At 52.6% G+C, this 20,713-nt stretch overlaps 1 protein-coding gene across 1 annotated transcript in view; it reads right to left on the bottom strand.

The window, feature by feature from the left end:
- Positions 1–20,713, bottom strand: part of IGSF21 (immunoglobin superfamily member 21) — a 43,581-nt gene that overhangs the window by 10,217 nt on the left and 12,651 nt on the right. The window contains exon 2 of the mRNA XM_076356264.1: positions 7,635–7,747. Within this exon, the coding sequence (XP_076212379.1) occupies positions 7,635–7,747 (113 nt within the window). The remainder of the gene's footprint in view (positions 1–7,634; positions 7,748–20,713) is intronic.

Below are 20,713 nucleotides of genomic sequence, written 5' to 3'. Positions count from 1 at the left end.
TGGGGAGGAGACCCCACTCTCCCCACCCAGCACTTCCCTCCCTGCTTGGGCAAAACTCAACTTTGACGCCAAATTTTCTCTTTCCCCCCCTTTTTTTATCACAAAAAGGAAGAGGGGGGAAAAAAAAAGCTGTCATTAAAACCACCTCTTCAAATTTATTCGCTGAGGCTGAGGCTTTTATTGCAAAGAAAATACACGCTGGCACGGACACGGGATAAAGAACTGCAGGAAGAATTATCGGAGCTGTAAATCTCCGGCCTTGGGAACGAGGGGAAGTTTTCAAGGACGCGTCCGATTTTTCCCGACGTTTATTTACGCCCTGGGGTGGGTTCGGTGAGAAACCTTGGAGCTGCTCCTGGATCGAGCAGCTCTTCGTCTGCCGTCTCAAAGGGTTTTCTAGAGATTATTTTGGGGACGCAACAGAGCGGTTGCTGCAAGGAGGGATGCTCAGGGGAAGGGGAGCGGTGGAGGTGATGCCCATGGACCAGGAGTTTGCGGCCACAGGTTACCCAGCACATCTGGACAGATGTGGGCAAAGCGGGAAAACATCAAGCTGGATCCAAGGATGGGAGTGGAAAAATGCAGCTCGAAGCATCGCTCATGCCACTGCTCGCCCCCTGGGACCCCTCGCACCCCCCCCGAGGATGCACAGCAAGGGAAGATGCCGCAGCTCGGTCGCATCCTCGGGGGATTACAGGCAGTTAATAGGCTCCTATGAAAAGGCGTATAGAAAACAGTCTCCCTCCAGGGATTAGACCTACTTTCAGCCTTTTATCTGTGCCCTGGGGTCAATTTTTTTGGAGAGGAGCTACATATAAAGTTGCTGGTGAACCCACGGGGGTGCAGGAGCGGCCAAGCCCAACGCTTCTTGCTGGGGAGAAAAAGGATGATAATTCGGCAGCATCCGACGGCGACTGCCCCAGATGATGTGCCCATGCCGAGGAGTGGGAGGAAAAGGGGCACGGGGAGAGGAAAAGGCACATTTAAGGCACCGGAGCTGAGCTCAGGCAGCCTGAGGCTGCCTGCTGCATTATTTATAAACCCCAGTAAAAATCTTATTCCTGACAAAAACCCGGTGATTGCCACTGCGCGGGGAGACATTAACCTCCTGCTCCTTCCCGCTGTCGCGGAGGCAGCCCCCTCCTGCCTCTCCCCCCCCGCCGCTCTCACCTCGCCGGCGACCCGGCAGTTTGCCATCCCCAAAATACGCTGGCACCATTAATATTGCCAGAGCCTCTCACCAGGATGCTCGGCGGGTTAGATAAGCATCCGGGAGTGATGGATGGGGGACCAAGGGGATGGGGGGGGGGGGGGGGATTTTGGAGGACAAAGTGGGTTGTAAAAGGACAGGAGGTCTCCGTAGCACCCTGGGGCACGGGGCATCGCTGGGCTCTGGTCTGGATTCCTTCAACCATCCTCGTCCTGGGGCTGAATTTACACCCTTTCCCCAAGCAAATGCAACAAGCATTTGCTATGGCAAGAGGACAAATACCCTGAAGGGGCTGCAAGGGGTGACTGCAATGCTTAGCGCACTTGGGGGGTAGCACTGGGGTTTGCAGCATCCCATGTTGCAGCTGCTGGGAGAAACTCATCCCCCTGGAAAACCTCTTTTTTAGCTTTTTTTCTGCTTCCCTCCTCAGCTCACTCAAGCACCTGCATTTAGCTCAGCTGGCTGATATTCCTCCTCCCGCCCTGAGCTTGCTGGACCACTCGGTCCTACATTGCTCAGAACCACCCAAAACGCCGCTGCCGGCAAATCTGGCTTCAAAAAATACAGAGTGGTTGATTTATTTGCCCAAACCCGGATGGTTTGATCCCAGAATGAGCACCGCAACCCACCTCCATCCCCCAAAGGGCAGCACCCATGCCAGTACCCACTCTCCAGCATCGTTGAACCGCATGCACGCTCAAATCGATACTGCAAGAGGGTTGTGCAATTTTGGGAGGCGCAGCCCGGGCTCCCCGCTGCCTCCCTGGAGCCGGAGCGATGCCCTCGCCCAGCGGTAACAGAGAGCTCAATAAACTGTGCTGATGCTTATGACCTTCTCTCCCTGCCTGAGCATGAGGAATTAAAAGAGTTCCCCATGCTGACATTTAAATTATCATCTCCGAGGCGCCGAGACGACCCAGCCGGCGTGTAGATGAATGGCACGAGTCAGACTTCTCACAGTTACTGGCCCAAGATCTCTCCATCAGTGGCTTTGCTCAGATTTTAGAGAATTTCTTCACAGCTGTAAAACCCGAGAGTTTTTGCCTAAAGGGGAGCAGGTTTATGAATCGGAGGCACAACCTGCGTGAATTGGGTTGGCTTGAAAATTTGGAAGGGGCTGTGAATTTCTGCTGCTGGAAGAGGCGAGGCGGGAGATGCTTTCCAGGAGCGAGAGGTAAAAAGCAGCATCCCGGTGCAGCTGGGTGGTCGCTGCCTCCAGCCCGGCTCCTCCCGAGCACCCCCAAACCAGCACCCCTACATTTTCAAAGCCTTTTATTTTTGCGCTGGGACTTTCCAGCAGCATTGCCCGGCATAGGAAGGGCTTGCAACAGCCTCAGCACGTCGGGTGCCCTTCGCTTGGCTCCTCTACCCCGTCTTCCCCCTCCCCTGGAGTCGGTGCTGCTGCAAGCAGTGACTTTATCACTGTCACCAGCAACATTTCCCGCTCGGAGCCACCGCAGGAGCCGCCGGCTGGGGCTGTAACATCTCATTTCTCCTAATGGGTAGTGGCAGAGGAAGCCCCCGCGGGGACCACGCTTTGTCACCATCGATCAGGTGGCTCCAAGCGGCGCCGCCAACATCTGTAATGCATCGTCCCCCCGCTTGCCATGGCCACGGGTTTCAGAGCCTCGGGGCCTGTGCTGAGCAGGGACCAGCCCGACGAGCCCCTTGATGGAGCAAAACGCTTTGCAATCCCCACGCACCGAGCCAGGGAGCTTAAAAACAAGAGCTGTTGCATGAAGGATGGGGAGAACGGCTTGCAGATGGGCTGAGGGGGACCCACGGGGTCACGGTGTACATCCCCTCACCTGCAAAGGCCACATTAATGGGTGCTACGGAGAGAAATGCTCATGCATGGGTGCTACGGAGAGCAATGCCCATGCGCCATGGGTGCTACGAACACCTGTGCACCATGGGTGCTATGGAAAGCAATTCCCGTGCACCATGGGTGCTATAGAAAGCAATGCCCACGCACCATGGGTGTTACGGAGAGCAATGCCTGTGCACCACGGGTGCTACAGAGAAAAACACCTGTGCACCACGGGTGCTACGGAGAGAAACGCCCATGCACCATAGGTGCTATCGAGAGCAATGCCCACGCACGGGCGCTGCAGACAGCCGCGCCAACCCCAACTCTGAGTTATTCTCCTTCTTGCTAATTAGACCGAGCACCAAACTCTAATTAATAGAGGCAGAGCAACTCCCCCCGGACCTGAGGGCTCCCCTCCATCCCCAGCGCTCGCTGCTGTACATCCCGAGGCCAAGCCCCTGGTCACCGCCGGGCAGAGGGACAGTGAGCGTGGGAGCACTGCTCTCCGCCGGGGAATCATGCCCGGCCCTCACCTGCCACCAAAAATCTGCAAAACACTTTTTTGCAATTACCATCATCTCATCCGAGCCCCCGGCTGTGTGTACAGGCTGGCTGCTGCCGGCTGCCTGCTTCCCCCGCTGCTGCCAGATGTCTGTACAGAGCCAGAACAGAGACTCAGAGGATTTTCCCTCCCTCTCCCGCTTCTGTATTTTTTTTTTTTTAGAGCCCTGCACTGCTGCAAAAAGTAATTTTCTCCCTCCCCATCCCTTGCTGCAGCGTGGCAGTGACCATACTAATCAGGTCTCGAGCGCGACCCCCAAGACGCCTGTGATGGGAGCCAGCTAACAGCTTGACAGCTCCGTGTCTTCCCGGACTCATTACAAGCTCGTTTGCAAGGATGCCGCCACCCTCGTCTCCTGCAAGGGCTTTTGGGCACTCGCCTAACGCGCAAGGGGTTTGGACCCATGTTTGCACATGTTCTCAGGCAAATCACACCTTCTGGAGATGAATCTACTGCGGAGGGGGGTGGTTGGATATTAATTAACAACTCTGCAGATGGTGCATGTTCCTGTTTATGCCGCGAAAAAGCCCCTTTGCTCATCTCAGATCTCCTCGAGTCGTTTACGTTTCAAGCGACCCGAAGCGGCGGCTCATTCCGAGGGGTTTTCTGACCCGAGAAAAATGTTGTTCCTTGCTGCCACCCCTGCTCGCCGTCCCTCGGCCACGGGGCTGCCAGGGGAGTTGCTGGAGTGGTCTGGGGGGTGCCGGTTTGCAGCGCGGTGCTTCTCGGTGGGGTTTTACCTGCCTTACCCGTGGTAAGAAGCCCCTTTACGCCTCACAGCCTTCGGCCTCGGTGTGCACGCACCCCAACGAGTTACACACGCACCTCACGGGTTATGCACACACCCCGACGGGTTATGCACCCACCCTGATGGGTTATGCACGCTCCCGATGAGTCAGGCATGCACCCCATGGGTTATGGATGCACCCTGACGGGTTATGCACGCTCCTGAAGGGTTAAGCACCCACCCTATGGGTTACACACCCACCCCATGGGTTATGCATGCACCCTGGCGGGTTATGCACCCACCCCATGGGTTATGCATGCACCCTGATGGGTTATGCACCCACCCCATGGGTTATGCATGCACCCTGATGGGTTATGCACCCACCCCATGGGTTATGCATGCACCCTGATGGGTTATGCACCCACCCCATGGGTTATGCATGCACCCTGATGGGTTATGCACCCACCCCATGGGTTATGCACGCTCCCGACGGGTTATGCACCCACTCCATGGGTTATGCATGCACCCTGACGGGTTATGCACGCTCCTGAAGGGTTAGGCACCCACCCTATGGGTTACACACCCACCCCATGGGTTATGCATGCACCCTGATGGGTTATGCACCCACCCCATGGGTTATGCACGCTCCCAACGGGTTATGCACCCACTCCATGGGTTATGCATGCACCCTGACGGGTTATGCACGCTCCTGAAGGGTTAGGCACCCACCCTATGGGTTACACACCCACCCCATGGGTTATGCATGCACCCTGATGGGTTGTGCAACCACCCCATGGGTTATGCACGCTCCCGACGGGTTATGCACCCACCCCATGGGTTATGCATGCACCCTGATGGGTTATGCATGCTCCTGAAGGGTTAGGCACCCACCCTATGGGTTACGCACCCTCCCTGTGGGTTATGTATGCACCCTGATGGGTTATGCACCCACCCTATGGGTTATGCATGCTCCTGAAGGGTTAGGCACCCACCCTATGGGTTACGCACCCACCCCATAGGTTATGCATGCACCCTGATGGGTTATGCATGCTCCTGAAGGGTTAGGCACCCACCCTATGGGTTACGCACCCACCCTGTGGGTTATGTATGCACCCTGATGGGTTATGCACCCACCCTATGGGTTATGCATGCTCCCGACGGGTTATGCACCCACCCCATGGGTTATGTATGCACCCTGATGGGTTATGCATGTTCCTGAAGGGTTAGGCACCCACCCTATGGGTTACGCACCCACCCTGTGGGTTATGCATGCACCCTGGCGGGTTATGCACCCACCCCATGTCCTACACCAAACTGCTGCTGAATTTGCTGCCGCACTCCCCTTCTTTTGCTTCCCCCCGCCCCCACCGCAACTCGACTTGCGCCCCGGCGCAGCTCTGCATCCTTAAACTCAACGAGCTCGCTCTGCTCCCTGTAAAATAAACCAAGGGAAACGGGAGCCTCAGCGAGTCCGAACAACCACCCCGCTCCACTGCTCCGACGCCACGCACAAAGATGCTGTCAGGATGATTTACAAATGGTATAAATATAACCCCGCGGCCCCAGCATCTCCACCCCGGCTTGCTCGAGACCATTCGTCACCTCCTGCACAGGGGAGCTGCGACTGGGGGTTTGGGCAGTTGCAAAAGTCCGAAAGTGAGACAAGATGGGGGGGGGGGGAAGGGGAAAAAAACATAAAATCAGGAGGGAATTTGGGAAATCCTGAGATGCTCTATAAAAAAACCCAACTTTCCAAATGCGGGAAGCTCACTGGGAAAGGAGAAAAAGGGAACGGGAAAAACCTGAAAGAAAAGGGGATTTGTGGTGATAAAAATAAAAGCTGGGTTATTTTTTCCCCTCCCACTCTCTCCGTGGTTTCTCGGAGTGTAATTTGCTCGGCCGCCCCAGCGCATCATCCTCTCGCCGAGGGCTCCAGCATCCCTCCGCGCAGGGGGGGGTTATGCAAATCCAGCCCCAGCTCGCGAGAAAGTGGGTTAATCCAATATTACCGAGTGGAAAAAGGGAAGGAAAAACCCAGTGGAGACGGCAGCACCGGCAGAAGGAGCACCGTGCAAAAAGCCTCCTCCCCAAAATAAGGGGGAGACGGAGCCAACTGCAAGCTGCAATTTAGGGTTTGGGACAGTTTTTTGGTTTGTATTTTGATATTTCTCTGCTTTGCAGCCCCTACACACCTAAATACACATATTTATAGCAAACAGCCAGGACTCAATGGAAACACTCCTGTGCATGCACCACGCTCCGGCAACTGAATATATATCAGTACAGACAGCACCTTTTCCTATTTATAAACCTGCCTGGATGTGAAGAAGAGCTTTAAGGCAGAGATGCTCCTTGTTCAGAGAGCAGAAACAAGACGGTAAAACCAAGAAGAAATATCCTCCGGCAAAGGCCAGCCGTTTCATCCGACGCCACCAGCCCAGTTAGCTTTTTCTTCGCCTCCTCTGCGAGCAAACGTGCAAGCAAAGAGCTGAGTTTTTTGCCATCCTGGAAAACTTGAAGTTTTCTTTGATCAAACCACCGTGGGAGTTTTGTTTGTGTTTGGCAACTTATCCTGAAATTCCCAGGAGAAAGCCAAAACTACTGCTCTGGTCCGTTATATCTGAGGCTGGATCCAGGCTCGGTGCAGATGGGAGTGATGCTGGTTGGGGGGGAAAGCTGCAGCCTCCAAACCCCCCTCCCCAAATAAAACCAGACGCTATAAATCTTGCGTTGCTCCAGATCAGCATCCCACATCCCTGGGTATTTTGGGGACAGGGATGGGAAGGGGAAAGGTTTTTGGGGGAGGCTCAGTGCTGAGCTCTCCCCATGAAGAGGCCAGCACTGCTCCCCAAGCCCCAAACACCCTCAATTTTGCATAATTTCCCCCGCAGCATGAAAACCACCCTCTTTTTTGCATAATTTCACACCCAACATGAAAATCCTCTTTGCACAGCCGTGCCAACCCAAGCCCCCGGCTCCCAAACCCCGACGGGCACCAACCCTCGGCGCAAAGCCCCCAGCACCGAACCGAGCCTGCCAACCCCAAATCCACACAGAAAACATAACAAAACACCTGGGGAAAGCCTCATGGAGCCCTCAGGGTGACTGCAAAACCGTTTTACATCTCCCCCCCCTCCCCTCCCCCCGATTTTCAAAGGCTAGCCTGCCTGCCTGCTTCACTGAATCGATATTCCCATCAGCGAGAGCGCCGTCTGCCTTTCTCTCCGCCATCCAGCCTTGACCTTCTGTTGTACAGGAGCAAAGCAGCCGGGTGGCTTCGTGTCCCCGTCCCCAAGGGCAGGGAAGAGGCACTGGCGCCACTTACCCGGTACCAGACGATCTCCCGCATCTTCCCATCCGTCTTGAAGTTGCATTTCAGGGTGACAGCGTCTCCCACCACCACGGGCGGCAGCGGCTCGATGCTGACCGTCAGGTAGGCTGGAAAAGTTAAAAAAAGGAGAAAAAGAGACGTGAGCTGCCGGGGAAGGATGGGGCAGGCGGTTAAAATACTGTTCTCAAATGGTTTTATGGTATTAATAGCTCTGCTATGGGGAGCAAACACCAGCTCCATCCCATGTAGGGATAACACATGGGCAAGCCCGTCAGCGTGGCATCTTGCCCCCTTGCGGCGATGAATTTTGGCTGCTCCCAACGCACCAAGAAAAGCACCAGCTGGGGAAAATCCTTCCTGACCTTATTTACCAGCTTATGGCACCAAAATGCAAGGACTGACTGTTTTGCTGCTTCTCTCCCCAGCTTTGCAAAACTGCCCACGTTTGCCCAAATAAACCCTGGACGCCCAGATTTTGAGGCTCGCCTTGATCCGCACACAAAGCCCTGATCCCACCGACCACCTCTCCCACCTCTCCCACCTTTCCACTCAAGCCCATCCTTTCTATCGAGATATTGGCTTTGACTTTGTCTCCACCGTCGTCTGCCCCACAGTGGTTGTCTCCCCATTGCAGACCGAGTTCCTCCATTCAGGCCTGCTTTAAAACCATCTAAATTACTCATTTCTCACGGGAACGGGTCCAACAGATTAATCAGAGGATGTGCAAAGCCCAACCTGCGGTTTTACAGCTCAGCCTTGGCCGACAGCCTGCTTCTTCCCCATCTCCCCCATAGCTGGATGCAGGATTTGTCCTCGTAGCAGAGGGAAAATCAGAGCACGGGCGGCTCCGTCTGGCCGTTTTCTCCCTGTTTCTCCTCGATTTGCTGCAAAACTATTGCGGGAGCATGGAGCAGCCAGGGTCAGGAGGGCAGGCGATTGCATTTCTATTTTATTTTCCTCTATTTCCTCCGGCTGCTGGAAGATGCCAGATTGACAGCCCCGCAGAGCTGAGCCTTTCTTTAGCATCCTTGCCCTGACCGCACCCATTTGACACCGTCTGCAACCAGGGCACCCCAAAACAGCCCTTAACCCACTGCAAAAAATCCTTTTTTTTTTTTTTTTTTAAACTATTGCTTGCATGAGGTGGAAAAGCAATGCTGAAAAACCCCAGAGCACCTGAAAAACGGGAGCAGGTTTGGAAACGGTGCTGCAGAAACCGAGACACCTTTGCAGAAGATCCCCTGAAAGACAGGAAGGTGATTTTGTATGTCCCACAGCCAGCGATTCGAGGCTCGCATCACTGGTAAAACAAGTTGCCGGTGGTTTTGCAATAAATCTCAACCGTGACCTGCGGGAAAGCACGCTGCATGCACACGTGCCTGCTGCAACAGCAAGCCAGCGTGGCCTGGCATATTGAGCATGGGGCTGTAAAATTCAAGAAACCCTCTTTGCACTGCTTTTTTTTGGGGGGGGAGCTGCAAAAGCGGGTTTGCCGCTGCAATCAGCTGGATGCAAGGAAATTTGGGAAAAAAGCGGGGGTTTTTTTGGTGGTGGTGACTGCTGGAGAGTGCTTTGCAGCACTGCACAGCGGGTGCACGGGAGACAGCAGCGCCGAGCAGGGATGGGGGCTAAATTAAGAGCTGTTTTCAGCCCTGCAATGGTGCACAGCAAGATGGGTTTTAATATTGCACCTTTGCAACCCCAGCCCGACGCCTCTCTCCTTACTGACGGCGACCCAAATCGCCGCCAGCAGCCACGCTCATTCGGGGCCGGCTTCTTTCCAGCCTCTCTCCTCGCCTGGACAGGGTTTATTTTAGCACGTTAAAGCGGGGATTAATTCCTTGCGGCTGCCAATGCAGCATGCGGTCCCCTCGAATTCGGGGCTCCACAGATATAGAGAGGCAACGATGGGAGAGGGAGGAGGAGGGATGTGAGGAAGGTCAGGCGAGGTCTCGCAGCGGGTGCCCCAATTCCCCCGGCTTTGCTTTTGACATTTCCAAAACTGAGATGAGCAACAGGTACGAAAGCGAAGGGAGGGGGATGAGCAAACGTTTTGCAGCACGGTGGCATCTGCCCAAAGGAAATCGGGGATGGATCTGTGCCGGGGACGGAGCCTCCACGTGTGCGGAAAAGCTCTGCCTGTTCATCAACCAGCGTTGGGAGCTGCCGGGCGAGATTAAATCTCCCTCCTGCCCCCAGCATGGATCAACAGGGCGATTAAATAAAGCCAGCGGCAGAACCGATGGGTGGCAAAGGCAGAGCTAAGATTGCATTTTCCCTCGTGCCCGTGAATTATTGAGATACAGGCGTTCCCGGCTTGTAACCTCAGCATCTCTGGATGGTTTTCCATCCCTCTTCCCGTGGCATTGCCTTTCAGACCCTTTGCACGGCAATGGGAAGCCAGAGCACCCCCATCCCAGTCCAGCCAGGCGTTTTGGTGGTGCTTAGACCATCTCCTGATAGTTGGTGGCTTTTTAAAGTCAAAAATGGCCAAGCTTGGAGTGGCCCCAGCCACCCACCTGCACTCACATGCAGCGATTGCATTGGCACAAGCATTTACCTGAGCAAATCCCCCTGCAAACACATCCCCAACCTGCCTCTTCCAGACAGCTCAAAAAAGCCAAATTGGGGTTTTTATTTTTGCTCTGCTCCCTCCACGTGCTGCAAAACCACTTTGAGATGGCAATGGGGCTGCAGCCCACCAACTCCCACCTCTACGCCTGGTAATTTGGGCTTGGCTGTGCTGGGAGGATATCTGGTCCTTAAAAATAGTGGAGTGTAACCATGGGGTGCTCCTGCACTTCTCCTCCAGAGCAGTTCCTGCACAGCAAAGCCAAAGCTCTGGAGCTCGGTGATTTATTGCACCGGTGCCGGCGGAGACGGGGACCCTGCAGAGGACTGATGCCGGAGCCCCAGCGATGCCTGGAAGGTGAAGGAAGGCAAAAACCCACCCACTTGAAGAGCATCAGCTGCCCAAATTCAGAGGAAAATCACCCCAGAAGATGGGGAAAAGAAGGAGGGAAAGAGCACGAGCAAGAGGGAGAGCAGAGAGAAACAGACGCACAGTCCCCGGAGGAGCCAGCCCCCAAAATGCTAAGGATGTTTGTAGGGGAGGGGGAAAAACAGGGAAAATAAAGCCAGGCACTGAAAAATAAAGCAGGAATCCAGATGGAGCCGTCCAAAACCTGCTGTTTTGCTGTGGCTGACGTGCAAATCTCCTCCCCTGTCCCCCCCTTCCCTTTGCTTTCCAACAGCGGAGGACAGCAAAGTGTCACCGGTCCTCAAAATCCCCGGTTTGGTCCCTTTTTTGGATTTACTGGGGAGAAGAAACCAGCGGTGACAGGTATTGCTGAATTTTAAGGACTATTTAAACAGGGCTGAGCATCAGATTTGCACCTGCAAAAGAGGAGCCCAGCCCAACGTCTCCATCATCCTCCACGTTATCAGCATCCCAAAGGCAGCTCTGATCCCCGAGGCTCCTCTCCTTCCCCTTTGCTCTTTTTAAATAAGACATATTTCGTAGCGAAAGCTGTGCCGGGCCACCCTCTGATTAGATTCTGACCTATGGAAATTCAGTCCTCTGATTAGATCGCGTCCCTGGAGAGATGCGATTTTTGCTAGCGAGCAGTGGGAATTCTTGCGACATCCAGTTTAAGGAAGAAAAAAAAAGAGGGAGGGGGAAGGGAGAGATAAATGAAATGTCCTTTTAAATCAGGAGTGACACATTAATAAAAGGAGCACATTGTAACATGCTCAGCGCTTTCAATTACAAAATAGCTGCGAGGGAGGAGGCAGGTTTCACCCCGGCCGTGCAAGCAGAGGACACGGCTGGATGCTTCCACCGAGGCGCTGGTAGAAAGCCCCATTTCTGCCCCATTTGAGCATCCCATCGGGGATTTTTGCATGTGAGAGCAGCGAATCACTCCATGGAAATCTCTCGGGATGCAGCACGTGTTGCTGAACCCCCCAGAAAGGCTGAGGTCCCCCCTGTCCTGTTGAGGAGAGGGAGCGAGAGAGTGGCTGGGTGGGCAGCTGGCAGCCGCCCAAGGGCAACCCACCGCAGCACCCCTGGGTGCCCTTGAAAACCTCGGGGTGATGAAGCCTTTCAGCGTGTCCCAGCCACTGCAAAGCAACCCCTCCACATCTTCCCCACATGCCTGATGTTTTATTAACCTACATTTAAATTAAACATTAAATTATTAATATCGACCGGCGCTCCCATTCCCTGATTTCTCACCTCCCAGCCCTTCCCAAAAAGTTAACCTCAAACCAATGATGGGCTTTACCCCTTCGGGACATGTCCCCAAGGTTCAGCCTGTCCCCATCCTTGCACTTGGGGACGGCAATTTGGAGCAGCAACAGCGTTTCCAGGGATCAGAGTGGAGCGATGCCTCGGGATGGAACTGGAGGAGAGGACGCATGGGGACACAGCTGCCCCATCTGCCCCTGCCGTGTCCCCCCCAATCCTTCAGGTGCTGACACATCCCCCTCGGCGGAGGCGATGGGGAGAGATAATATTAACACATCCTCATTTTAATCAGCCCATGATTAGCGGGGCTCATACATAATTCACACCAATTCCTCCACCGCTTTCTGGCACTCACTTTTCCAAGCCGGGGCCAGGATGGTATTTTGGGGTGCAAATACAAGGAGGGAGGGGGGAAAAAGGGACCAGGACTCCCCTAATCGGCACAGGGCTGATTTTCATCATTTTCCAGGATCTAAGGCATTTGCTGTTCGAGGAGGCACTCTGCCCCTTGCAGAAGAGCCAGCTGGGATGCTAATGGATTGCAAATCACCCCCCCAAAAAAGTAGGCAGCGATCCTGCTCCCTGTTCTCCACCGGAGGAAGATGATGGTTGGTACAAGGGGAGATTACCGGCCTGCAAGGGTTCACGGCCGTGCGTGAAGCCCCGGGGACAGGGATGTCACCCGCCGCACGCCGGGGCTGAGGAGCATTAAGCAAACGTGCTTTGACTTGCAGCACTTGGCAACATCTTGTCCATTAAAGATTAAACACCAGCAGTTGCTCCCCTTCCTGTGAGCACAGCAAATACCTTCACCCTCCCTCCCTCCCTCCCCAGCTCTGGCGATGCCTTATTTATGATATTCCAGGATGATTTACAATTATAATGTGTTGCTGCCTCTCCTCGCTAACCCGGGAGGGCTGCAAGGGGCAAGAACCAGCGAAGGATTCGCATCTGTCCCAATCCGGAGTGGCCAAATTTTGCTGAATATTGAGCTTTTCCTGCTGGAAAGCTGCTGCGCCGACTTTTTTTTTTTTTTCTTTTCAAACGGAGGAATAAGTGTTTTAACATGGGTTTAACAACAGTGAGTGGAATGGGATGTGACAGATGGAGTCAGCATCGCGCTTCCAAAGGAGATGGTCCTTTTGCAAAGGAAGAAGTGGGTTGGGGGGAGCCCGTTTGTGTTTCTAAAGGCATGAACTGCTCGAGTTTTGCTTGAATTTCCAGCCTTTCCTTCAAGAAAACCAAAAGCTGAGCGCCAGCAGGGCTGAGCGTCCCCAAACCCACCGCTGCCCACCCAAAAAGTGGGCTGGCTTTTGCAAAACGGGGCTGTTTCATGAAATAAAACCACGAAACCCGGCATCACCCACCGCGAGGAAGAGCCCTGCTGGCAGAGAGCAAATTGTATTAATACCGTGTAAATAGGACATTAACAGGCCGACCAAACAATTAAGAGCCGGTAATTAAAATTCATCTTCCTTCACACCGCGGTGCATTAAAGTACAAACATTTAATTAGATGCCTCTTACCTCACCCATTTGCATAAGTGGGAGGAAACACTTTGCAGCTGTACCTCTAATTATTCTTTACGGGGGTTGCTGGAACAAACCAGCCCCTAAATCCTTAGGTATTGCAGAGCCAGGGAGAAGTCGCAGAGAATATATAAGGGAGTATGTATAGAATAAGCTTTGGTACATTTTTCTCTAATAGGATGCAATAGGCACGTTGAACCTGACAGATCCTATGGATGCATCTTGTGTCTTGTTAGCTCTTTGTAATGTAAATCAATAATTTTAATCGATACATCGATTAAGCATGGCCGGTTTGGCCTTTCGACCCCTTTTAAATCAAGATTAACTGAGAAAAACACTTCATTGGGGCTGCTGGGAACAGACAGACCCTAAGGGGTCTGCTGCAGTTAGGATTTAATGATCAAAATCTGTCAAAACTCTACAAAATGATGGGGGTTTTAAGCTTTACTGGTCAAAATTTATCACCATGTCCCAGTCCAAAGCTTTTTGCTTTGTTTTGGTGTGTATGGTGCAAAAACCAAACCAAACTTCCAACAATTTCAATGCTGATGACAGAACCCGTTTGAGACGGGACTTTTGAACACTGCCCACAGCTTTCCTTTTTTTTCTTAAATCCCGGATTTCTCCTGGAAAAAAATATCCTAGCCAAAAAGAAAAAGAAATAAAGCCTAATTTTGTGCCGTGCCATGGTACCCAACATCACTTGTGTGCAGCCGTCTTAGCATCACGGAGAGCATCTTCAACACCGCGCAATCATGTAAGGGCTTCCCAAAGAGTTACATCAATAGATCTTAAGAAACATCAATTTTTAGACCAGTTTTGTCCTCATTATGAACACTACAGTCATTTTTACATTCTTAAGGGCAGCGACTGGATCTTATATACCAGTGCCTATAGCTAAGCCCTGGTATGGTGCAGCAACACCGCAGGCTGCAGAGAAACAAAGAGCGAGGCTCAAAATGGATCATGCTGGGCTAAAACCACGTTACAAATGCTTTGGCTCAGTGGGGTTTTCATGCACATCAGCACAACCTCGGCACGGTAAATGGCCTCGGACACAGAAAGGGAGCGTTTGGGCCACTTTGGGCATGCAAATGCAATGGGTGATTTGGGTCATGGGAGCCTTGGGATGCTGTGGCGTCTCCTTCTCCCTCTCCAACACCCATCTCCTGCCCCTTCTCCATCTCCTCCTTCCAGCATTTCCACCTTTCCCTCTCACATTTCCTTCTATCAACTATTCGAGCACCAGCTCTATCCATCACCAAGCACCGGCTAATAAAATACATGTAAACACCAGCTTTTTACAAGGCCGTCGCCACCTTTGGTGCATGTCTCTCAACAAACAAATCTGCGGCGGATAGAGCCATCCATATCAGCTACACAGCTTGGGCACGGACTGAAACAAACCCGCTTTAACGTCTTCATCGTGCCTTTTCCAGCGAAGGCTCATCGGCAAGGCTGTTCCAGCTCATCGGAGCACAAGATGAGAAAGCCCATTTCTAGTTCGGCTCCTTTTACTCACGGTGCCAAGTTAGTGCTTGTACTACATCTCCGTCAAGGCGTTTGCCCGAAATCCTCGGGAAATTGGTCGTTCTGGTAAAAAGATGGAAGTTTTGAGGCAAAACGGCCGGAGCATTCGGCTGGAGTGACCTCATGCCTTGCTGCAAATGCCTGGGATGACCTTGGATGCATCATTTGGATGCTCAATGGATCCCTCAACCTAAAAATAAGGCGATTTCCCAGAGAGAAACTCAAGAGACGCAACATTGGTGGCGTAAATACTCAAGTCACGAAGCCAAGGTCCGCATCCTGCCCACCCTGAGAGACGTGAGCCACTGCGAAGCCAAACCCACCGACTACAAAACGAGAGATACTCCAGGTGGTGGAGAAGTGCCAGTTTGGGGGTGAATGGAAGAAAAAGGAGGTTTGGAGGGAAGCAACAGTCACTGGACAACTGGGAGCAGTAGGATTTTGGGGGTACCTTACTGGGATGAATGGGAAATATCTTCCATTTGGGTAATATTTTGACACCCCCAAGGCTGAAGACTGACGTTACCCCTAGATGAGCATTTCTCTACATGCACACATGGAGAAAGACCAGAGACCCAACCAAACCCAACAGCCACTTAGGAAACACCCACCCAACCCCAAAACCCCATAAATCAACCCCAAAAAAGAGCAGACAACATGAAGAAGATGGGTCTCACCACCCCATGCAGATTATCAGCAGGGTTGTGCTTGCTGCATTGATAAGTCTTCTTGATATATTGTATTTTATTAGCTGCTACCAGACCCGCCCTGCACAGGCTGGGAAGCCATGTACATAAATTACAGATTGAATATTTATCTTCCGCCGCCACACAGACGTGAAGTATGTTTAGCAGCATTTACTCCAGCGCAGTAAATTTTTATTTATAATTTCTCCCCCCCCACACTGCCGGCGTGCTCAGCGCATCACCGTAAAGCCAACAGCTTACGACGCACGCCTCCGTCTCCTAACGATGCTGGGGTGGCGGGGAAGGAGTATATTTTACTATCGCATCTTCACGCTACTGATATTGCCATTAAAATATAACGCTTTAGTGCAGCGCCGAAGCACCCGGCTGCGGTTTATAGCTGCTAAAATTGGTGGCCATGACCTGTGATGGGTCATTGGGTTTGGTTTTTTGCAAGGGGAGGATGTTTGTCATCGTTACATTGCTCATCAATCTTGTTCCTTTATCCCCATTTACGGGTTATTTAAGGATTTGGCCATCCTGGGTGCTTTTTGGGGTTTTCAGAGTCCTAAATGATGTCTTGTCCCAAGGGAGGAGGGAAACTGAGTCCGGCAGAGCCAAATTTCCCCAAAAGCCCGGTGGCATCACCGATTCGGAGCAATGGCTTTGCCGGCACCTCTTGGCCTCTCCCCAGCTGCACGAGCAGCTGCTGGTGCCAAAATGAAGGCCAAAACGCACCTGGGTCAAGCAGGTCAACACCAGATGCCCTGTTTTTTAAATGGAGATCATGCTCTTCATTTGCATGTATGCATATATGCAAATAGGGGCTGATTGCCTGCAACGCAGCCTGCCATTCGCACTGTTTGAAAAACCCTGCACCAGCTATTTAAGGCAGATTCCTCTAAACCCAGGCTTGCTTGCACCCCAATTTTATTCCCATCCCATGAGCTAAAGCCAACAGATTTTGGCAAAACAAGGTGCAATGGGCGGGAGATGCCACCCATCCCCATGCACGCTGCGTTGCACTGGCTCTAAGTACTCATCCCTCCCCTCTCGCCCCAAATTTTCCCTTCCCCAATTAAGCAAACCCATTTCCCACAGGATTTCTCGCTCTCCTGCAGATTTCCTCCATGGCAGCTGGATTTTCCTTAAAGCTTTCCACCCAAAACTGCTGCCGTCCCCCAGCCTCAATTGCAGAGCAATAATTCCCTCCTGCACGCCACTTCTGCTAATAACTCCCAGGAGAGATTTGCTTTCTCCTTTTTCTAATAGCACCTCATTGCAGATCCTAATTAACCTTGAGACCTGCTAAAAAAACCCAATTCTTTCTTATTTTACCCCGTTATCGCTTTACCAGCTCTTCCCCATGCTGCACTGTGGACCACTCCTCCAAGCGCAGTAATTGCATGTATTTCCACGGAGAGTTGCAGCAGGGTCTTGTCTTTCCCCAGCAAATCCCAAGCTCACTGGATGAGGAATTTTCCTACAATCCCACTTTTGCAGAGCAGGAGCGATCGCCGGCCACCAAATTCAATGCAATGCCGCCGGAACAGTGCAGCATCCCCCCCAAAAACCTTGCATGATACCTCCCCCATGCCTGGGCACGATGTGCGTTAATGCTCGGGGCCAGGATGCCCAGGTACCCTGCAACCTTAGCAGCCTTCCCAGGGCTTGTGCATGCTAAAAATTCACACCCCGTCTGCTTTTTCATTATTTTTAATCAAGCGGCATCATGGCGAGGGCAGCAGGATCGGCTAATCTCCAGCAACCCCCGCCCAGTGCAGATGCAGGGTTTAATCCGGATTAAGTGTGGCAGGAGAAGGAGATACCGTATTGTAATCCTGCGCTGCAAAGGATTGGAAATGTTTTTTTTTTCCCCCACCAGCAAATGCCCAGACCTTCTTTTCCAGCAACAGGCTCGGCTTTCCATCCTGACACAGAACAGATTCATAGAATCATAGAATCATTTAGGTTGGAAAAGACCTTTAAGATCATCAAGTCCAACCATTAACCTAGCACTGCCAAGCCCACCACTAAGCCATGTCCCTAAGCGCCACGTCTACACGTCTTTTAAATGCCTCCAGGGATGGGGACTCAACCACTTCCCTGGGCAGCCTGTTCCAGTGCTTGACAACCCTTTCGGTGAAGAAATTTTTCCTCATGTCCAATCTAAACCTCCCCTGGCACAACTTGAGGCCATTTCCTCTTCTTTTATCGCTTGTTACTTGGAAGAAGAGACCGACCCCTCCTCGCTACAACCTCCTTTCAGGTGGTTGTAGAGAGCGATGAGGTCTCCCCTCAGCCTCCTTTTCTCCAGGCTGAACAACCCCAGTTCCCTCAGCCGCTCCTCAGAAGACTTGTTCTCCAGACCCCTCACCAGCCTCGTTGCCCTTCTCTGGACACGCTCCAGCACCTCGACGTCCTTCTTGTAGTGAGGGGCCCAAAACTGAACACAGTGTTCGAGGTGCGGCCTCACCAGTGCCGAGTACAGGGGCACGATCACTTCCCTACTCCTGCTGGCCACACTATTTCTGATACAGGCCAGGATGCCATTGGCCTTCTTGGCCGCCTGGGCACACTGCCGGCTCATGTTCAGCCGGCTGTCGACCAACACCCCCAGGTCCTTTTCCGACAGGCAGCTTTCCAGCCCCTCTTCCCCAAGCCTGTAGCGCTGCATGGGGTTGTTGTGGCCGAAGTGCAGGACCTGGCACTTGGCCTTGTTGAACCTCATACAGTTGGCCTGGGCCCATGGATCCAGCCTGTCCAGGTCCCTCTGCAGAGCCTTCCTACCCTCGAGCAGATCAACACTCCTGCCCGACTTGGTGTCGTCTGCAAACTTACTGAGGGTGCACTCAATCCCCTCGTCCAGATCATTGATAAAGATATTAAACAGAACTGGCCCCAATCCTGAACCCCGGGGAACACCACTCGTGACTGGCCACCAACTGGATGTAACTCCATTCACCACAACTCTTTGGGCCCGGCCATCCAGCCGGTTTTTTACCCAGCGAAGAATACGCCCATCCAAGCCACGAGCAGCCAGTTTCTCCTGGAGAATGCTGTGGGAAACGGTGTCGAAGGCTCTACTAAAGTCAGGGTACACAACATCCACAGCCTTTCCCTCATCCATTAAGCGCGTCACCTTGTCATACAAGGAGATCAGGTTAGTCAGGCGGGACCTGCCTTTCATCAACCCATGCAGACTGGGCCTGATCACCTGGTTGTCCTGTACGTGTCGCGTGATGGCACTCAAGATGATCTGCTCCATAACTTTCCCTGGCAGCGAGGTCAGGCTGACAGGCCTGGAGTTCCCCAGATCCTCCTTCTGGCCCTTCTTGTAGATGGGCATCACATTTGCTAACTTCCAGTCAACTGGGACCTCCCCGGTTAGCCAGGACTGCTGATAAAGGATTGAAAGTGGCTTGGTGAGCACTTCTGCCAGCTCCTTCAGTACCCTTGGGTGGATCCTCTCCGGCCCCACAGACTTGTGTGTGTCTAAGTGGTGAAGCAGGTCACTAACCATTTCCCCTTGGATCATGGGGGCTTCATTCTGCTCCCTGCCCCTGTCTTCAAGCACAGGGGGCTGGGTACCTGGAGGGCAACTGGTCTTTCTATTAAAGACTGAGGCAAAGAAGTTATTGTAATTAAGTTATTGAAATTAAGTACCTCAGCCTTGTCCTCATCCTTTGTCACTATGTTTCCCCCCACATCCAATAAAGGATGGAGGTTCTCCTTAGCCCTCCTGTTGTTGCTAATGTATTTATAGAAACATTTTTTATTGTCTTTTACGGCAGTAGCCAGATTAAGTTCTAGTTGGGCTTGGGCCCTTCTAATTTTCTCCCTGCATAACCTCACGACATCCTTGTAGTCCTCCTGAGTTGCCTGCCCCTTCTTCCAAAGGTCATAAACTCTCCTTTTTTTCCTGAGTTCCAGCCAAAGCTCTCTGTTCTGAAGAATGTCCAGCCTTCCTGGACTCCTTTGCCCTTCAGGACTGCCTCCCAAGGGACTCTGTCAACCAGTCTCCTAAACAGGCCAAAGTCTGCCCTCTGGAAGTCCAAGGTAGCAGTTCTGCTGACCCCCCCCTCCTTACTTCTCCAAGAATCGAAGCCTCTATCATTTCGTGATCGCTGTGCCCAAGACGGCCTCCAACCGCCACATCACCCACCAGTCCTTCCCTGTTCACAAACAACAGGTCCAGCGGGGCACCTGCCCTAGCTGGCTCACTCACCAGCTGTGTCAGGAAGTTATCATCTTCCACACACTCCAGGAACCTCCGAGATGGTTTCCTCTCTGCTGTATTGTATTTCCAGCAGACATCTGGTAAGTTGAAGTCCCCCCCAAGGGCTAGCGATTGTGACGCTTCTCCCAGCTGCTTATAGCATATCTTGTCTGCCTCTTTATCCTGGTTGGGTGGTCTGTAACAGACTCCCACCATGATAGCTGCCTTGTTGGCCTTCTTCCTGATTCTTACCCATAAACACTCAACCCTATCGTCACCATCATTAAGCTCCAGACAATCAAAACACTCCCTAACGTACAGGGCTACCCCACTGCCTCTCTTTCCTTGCCTCTCCCTTCTGAAGAGTCTGTAGCCATCCATTGCAGCACTCCAGTTGTGCGAGTCATCCCACCATGTTTCCGTGGTGGCAACTATATCATAGTTTTCCTGCTGCATAATGGCTTCCAGCTCCTCCTGTTTGTTGCCCATGCTGCGTGCCTTGGTGTAGATGCACTTCAGTTGGGCTATTGATCCCGCCACCTTTTTTGGGGGACAAACCCTACGTCCTACGTGACCATTCTCAGGCATTTCCGTGGTTTCTAACACATCCATAACCCTTGCGTCTTTGCTGCCACATGGATCTCCATCCCCTACCTCCACTGAGATGGCAGACTGAAGGACCTCACTAGCACACCGTCCCTCAAACGTTGGCGTGCCGCCCCCAGGCTTATCTCTAGCGAGCCTGGTTTTATCCCTTTCCCCCTTGAAATCTAGTTTAAAGCTCTTTCAATGAGCCCTGCTAACTCCTGTGCAAAGATCCTTTTCTGCCTCTGTCACCAGCAGGCCTGGTGTTGTGTAGA

Source organism: Aptenodytes patagonicus, chromosome 19 (assembly GCF_965638725.1).
Source record: "Aptenodytes patagonicus chromosome 19, bAptPat1.pri.cur, whole genome shotgun sequence".
Taxonomy (NCBI): Eukaryota; Metazoa; Chordata; class Aves; order Sphenisciformes; family Spheniscidae; genus Aptenodytes; species Aptenodytes patagonicus.
The sequence above is the reverse complement of the archived record's forward strand: the minus strand, read 5'-3'. Positions and strand labels throughout refer to the sequence as shown.